The 6,000-nt window shown below is 32.1% G+C and overlaps 1 protein-coding gene across 1 annotated transcript in view; it reads left to right on the top strand.

The window, feature by feature from the left end:
* The window catches only part of cckbrb (cholecystokinin B receptor b), a 75,617-nt gene continuing 69,617 nt past the window's right edge, over positions 1-6,000 (top strand). The window contains exon 1 of the mRNA XM_056465025.1: positions 1-178. Coding sequence (XP_056321000.1) covers positions 19-178 — 160 coding nt within the window. The 5' untranslated portion in view covers positions 1-18. The remainder of the gene's footprint in view (positions 179-6,000) is intronic.

Below are 6,000 nucleotides of genomic sequence, written 5' to 3'. Positions count from 1 at the left end.
GTTGTGGTCAAGTCCGAAATGGATTTACAATTGCTAAATGACACGGGGATTTGGGCATGTCTTCAGGTGCACAACGTCTCGATTCTGAACAGGAGCTCAAACGGGAGTCTGGAGCTTCCCAACGGCACCTGCGAAGACGCGCTTCTGTTGCCCAAGATTGAGCCGGCGCGAGCTAAAGGTGAGGATCTGCCGACATCCAGAACCAGAACGCGCGTTCAGTCTCGCGCATTCGAGACACTCGTTCATTAAGAGGTACCAAAAGCTTTTTGTGGTCATGTATTAGCATTACGATGAGGTTTGGAGAACCTTTAAGGTTGAAGGTGTTCAAAACATTATATCTAATTGTTACATTTCATTACGCACAGAAGTTAGTCGGAGCTCACCACTCACAGATGCGCTTTCTGTCAAATGCGCATTGTTTATTTCTATAAAATCAATTCATGATATAGTCCACAAATATGATGGCTTGTAGATAAGTAATGGGTGAAAAAAGTATTATGTTCTTTCTCGTCGTTTAGTTTTAAGGGCGCGTAATTTTCAGCTGCACAGGACCAATCAACCAAGAGAAATGTCTTTTAATTTAGAGCCCTGCTTAGAAAGTCAATGAGTTATTCGCAAACAGGACATGGCTACAAATGGTGATAGTGTTTTTACATACACGATATTAAAGTTAGTTTGCCTGAAGAACTATTCAGTGACAAGTTAAAATAATATTTTAGACTATTTTTTTGTGCTGTGAAGTCCATTAATAATCTAAAGAATACATTTCCAGTTTAGCCTGAATTATTAACCCATAATTATTATTGTTTTATTTCGGAACCATTAATAGTAAAAAAATAAATAAAAACAAATAAAAATAAAATTACAACTAAACTTTTCAATTTCTTGCTTCTCTTGATTTTCCTCTTTTTGTTTTTCTAAACCATATAAATTTGGGTGTAGTTTTTGGACTGTTATTGTAAGTTGTTTTGTTAGATAAGCTCCAGATTTGGCTTCAGTACTGACTAATCTACAGTATATGCACAAATATAATATTGTATAGCTTCCTATTAAAAATATGAATTTAAAAGATAGACTTGTTAGGGGTGTACTTAAATATGCTGAGCAGTTTTTATGAACCATTTTAAGGTCAAAATTATTAGCCCCTTTACGCTATTTTTTTCTTTTGGGCTGTTTTAGCCAAAAAAAAAATTATTGGAATGAATACCGCAGTATTTGTTACAAAAAAAAAAAAAAAAATTAAGGGGAAATTAGATTATTGTTATATTATAATATCAGAATAACATGTTTTTTGTCGCACTTCGGAACATTTTTCAGTACTTTGTGGAATGTGCTAATAATAAAACACATTTTAAAAGTATATTCTGGTTCTGGTTATGTGAAAAACCCCTTTGGTGTCTTTTTAAAGAGTGTAATATGGCAAGATTCTGGTAACAATTCAGCATTCATGGATAGCAAATTTATCAAATCAAATTACTAGCAACTTCTTGAATTAAAATCATTCTGCCATGGGCAAGGACAATACTGGTTCTCTTAGAAAACTCTAAATCAATTTCTGCTGGTTTTATTTGTCTCTATAGCAGGTTAATTCAGATGTCAATGCATTTATGATGTAATATGGATTCTGTTGCCTTTGTAATCAGATCAGTAGATGCAACAAAAAAAGCATAATGAAGTTTGTTAATACGGAAAGCTGATGTAGTCAAAATAAAGCCATTTCATTCTTCCAATGAGCAATGTTTACATCTGACTGGAGAATCTGAGGAGAGCTGAAAGTGCATTGATGTCTACTGTAATCAAATCATATTCAAAAGAAAGTTAATTTAATAACATTTTTGCGTGCTTGCTGTAAACATTTGGAACACATTTGGAACATATTTGAAAGCTCTGAATATAACCTGCCTCATATTTTGTAAGATAACAATATAAATCTTTAAAAAAATAAAAATAAAATAAATTCAGCGGAAACAGAGCACCTTTAAAGAGATAATTTAATTTACATAATAAAATTGTACTTTTCAAATGACATGAAACGAAAAAGTATTCATTATCAAATTTGCCCATAAATGTCTGTTCAAAGTAAGGAATAAAATATTGTGCTAAATTATTAGTAACTTTCTTTTGAGGATTTTTGACTTTGTATTTTCCCCACTGTTAAAAATAAGAAATAACTCTTAAACTTTAATAGTTATGTCACTATATTCAAGAAATATAATACATGTTCTCACATTTAATGAGGAAAAATTGGATTTTAAAGGGATAATTCACCTAAAAATTTACCTATTACCTAAATAAACCTATTTGAGTTTCTTACTTCTGTTGAACACAAAAGAAGATATTTTGAAGAATGCTGGGACCCATTGACTTCCATAGTAGTAAAAACATATATATATATACCATAAAAGTCAATGGGTCCAATCAACCAGCATTTTTCAAAATATCTTCTTTTGTGTTCAACAGAAGAAAGAAAGTCAAATAGGTTTTAAACAAGTGAAGGTTTTTTGCTGGGTGAACTATCCCTTTAATTTCACAAGGCTATGAATGAAATGAAGCCAGCTGTGTCTATTCAAGCCACAGAGTTTCCTCTAAGAATCAGAGTCAATGCATAAACATGATTCGCATAACATCACTATTTATCACATGTTCATCCTCTGGTTATTATGATGCAGGAGACTGTTTTATGATATGAGGCCATTGTTTATATTGAGACACCTCATGAAAAATTTCCACATTACTTTTCGACAAAAAAAGGTTCCAAAGGAGTATTTTGCAGAAATGCCATAAAATTGGTTGTGAACTGAACTCTGAAGAATAGTTGGTGGTTCATTCCGCTGTGGCGACCCGTGATAATAGTTGGCAGTTCATTCCGCTGTGGTGACCTCTGATAAATAAGAGTCTATGCCGAAGGAAAATGAATGAATGAATGTTTCACGTTCGACTTTTCACTATTGTTTGTAAGAGTATAAACGTCAAAACCTGAAACAGTAAAATATAAAGTATACAAATATGCAAGTATTAAAGAGTGGAGAGAGGGGGAAAAACATTATTAGCTAACTTTACATGGAAAGAAATCAGATCTTAAATGTTTCCTTATATTTTGGATTAGTGTCATTAAAGGCTGTTGATCACATTATTGATTATGAACTTAATACTTGTGACTGTATTTCTAAAGTGATAAATCTGAATATTAAATTACATTTTCTTGCCTTTCTAGACAAATCACACTAGACATAACTGTATTAAAAAGACACCGGGAGACAACAAAACAACAGTAATTAGATGCAATTCAATTAATAACGACAAAAAAGCCAATAAAAACAAGTTACTCTTCATCACTATAAAACAAGTTAGATCAAATTGCTTAATGTAATTTCAATACAGCAGAAGAGAAAAGTATTAGTTTTTTATCAAATATTCCCATGTGCTGTTTAATGGAGAAAAGATGTTTTTTTAGCACATTTTTGAACATAATAGTTTTAATTAATTCCCACTGTCATGGTGGTGCAGTGGGTAACACGATCGCCTCACAGCAAGAAGGTTGCTGGTTCAAGCTTCGGCTGGGTCAGTTGGCATTTCTGTGTGGAGTTTGCATGTTGTCTTTGTGTTTACATGAATTTCCTCCGGGTGCTCCAGTTTCCCCCACAGTCCAAAGACATGCGCTGTAGGTGGATAACCTATGCTGGATAAGTTGGCGGTTCATTCCGCTGTGGCAACCCCTAATTAATAAAGGGACTAAGTCGAAAAAAACATAAATGAATGAATGTAAAACGTAATAACTGATTTATTTGATCTTTTCCATGATGACAGTAAATAATATTTTACTAGATATTTTTCAAGACACTTCTATACAGCTGAAAGTGAAATTTAAAAGCTTAATTAGGTTAATTAGGTTAACTAGGCAGGTTAGGGTAATTAGGCAAGTTATTGTATAACGATTATTTGTTCTGTAGACTATCGGAAAAAATATATAGCTTGAAGAGGCTAATAATTTTGACCTAAAAATGTTTTAAAAAAAATGTAAAACTGCTTTTATTCTAGCCAAAATAAAACAAATAATAAGAAAAAAATATTATCAGACATACTGTGAAAATTTCCTTGCTCTGCTAAACATCATTTGGGAAATATTTAAAAAAAAAAAAAAAAATCAAAGGGGGGCTAATAATTCTGACTTCAACTGTATATAGTTATGGTCACTCATAAACTGATTTTATTAAGCAGGACTCAAACCGAATGAGTTTGAATGAATGAATTTATTTTATTTTCATTCTATTAATTCATTCTATTCTTGTGTTAACTCTTAGGGCCCTATCAAACACCCGGCACAATAAGGCGCAAGATGTGTTTTGTGCAGTCTGTTGATATTTTCAGCCCAGCGCAACAGTAATTTTTACGTTTTGTGCCACATTGTTTAAATAGCGAAGTCGTTTGCGCCACTTTGTAGACTCATGGGTGCCCCGGCCTAAAAGGAGGTGTGTTAAGATGCATTGTTGGCACATTGCTATTTTGAGGAACTGAAATAGACCGCACCATTGACCAACTGAAAGCTGGCGTCCAGCGTAGAGCGCATTAGTTATGTGCCTATGCAGGTCCAAAGAATTACACATTGCTGAATGAACACAAGATGTACAGCAATACAAAAATATATTTACATATGAAAATAAATAAATAAATAAAGGACTAAATAGTTACAAAAAATTTTCTACATAATTATAAAAAACACTATTATTATTTTATTATTTTTATTTATTTATTTACTATTATTAACAATATTTTCAATTTTGCTATACTTTTATTTATTCCTGTTGTAATTGTATTTTAATTTTATTTGTTTGCTAATGTATTTCGGCGGCAATGTTTAAAAATGGGGGGAAAGTTACAACTTTAAATGTACAAAATGTTTTGTTAAAGCTTAAGAAAATCATCACAAATAAATGTTAAAAAAAAAAAAAAAACACTGCCTCCATGCCTTATCTCAAGGGGCTTTTTTTTAGTTTATTCATGAAAATTTGCATATTGTTATTATTATTAGCAGTATTATTTATTATATGCATATTTATATTTGTTTTAATAAAAACTAGTTTAGATTTGTCCACCTGTCGGGTTTTGGAGATGTATGCATTAACATATGAGGCAAAAGAATAGGACACATAAGAATGTGTTTGGACATAACTTTTTTGACCACACTTATTATTGTTGATTTATTCGTTTGCTGGAAATTAGAGCTGAATTAAAAAAATATTTTGAAACAAATATTTGTGCTAAACAAACAAAATTAAATATGTAGGCTAATGGATGTCTTCAGTGGAGTGTGTACAACACCGTTTCCTTATCCACAAAAGTAAAGAAGTAAAGTAAAGAGAAAGTAAAGAGGCCAAAAGGAGGAGGCTCATTCTTTATCCTCACGCTGCAGATGGTCTGTTCAACTGTTTTCTCACTAGTGAAGCATTCAGTTTTTCCACTTATAAAGTCCACCATGTAAATAGCAAATGTGCCATGGTGCGACGCAACTGATTCTTAAAGGGAATGTGAGATGAGACACTGATTGGTTTAATGCATGTTATGCTGAAAACACACTCATAACTCATTAAGAGAATAAGCACAACCCTGTGAGATCATGTGCCACGGTGCAAACCATATTTTTCATAACTTGCTTAAAATAACAAAAGTGGATTCAGACATGCCCTTAATGCTTTTGCGCCATGCACTTTAGACTTTGCACCTAGATCATTAAAATAGAGCCCTAAAGCTAGAAGCAATACCAAATCATTTGAGTAGCTATAGTTGTTTGAACAATTTGTTCTATAAACTAAACTCATTGATTTTATTAACTTAACTGAACTTATTAAAGTTACTAATATTAATAAATGTTTGATGATATTGCCACAAAATAATATATGTATATGACTTATCATATACAGTATAGGTTTACAGAAAAATATAGGTTTCAAAACCTAAATGGTTTGCTGAAATTAGTTTGAGTATTGGGTTTTACAGTGTAAT

This window comes from Danio aesculapii, chromosome 9 (genome assembly GCF_903798145.1).
Source record: "Danio aesculapii chromosome 9, fDanAes4.1, whole genome shotgun sequence".
In the NCBI taxonomy this organism is placed as follows: domain Eukaryota; kingdom Metazoa; phylum Chordata; class Actinopteri; order Cypriniformes; family Danionidae; genus Danio; species Danio aesculapii.
This window is presented reverse-complemented; position numbering and strand designations above follow the sequence as displayed.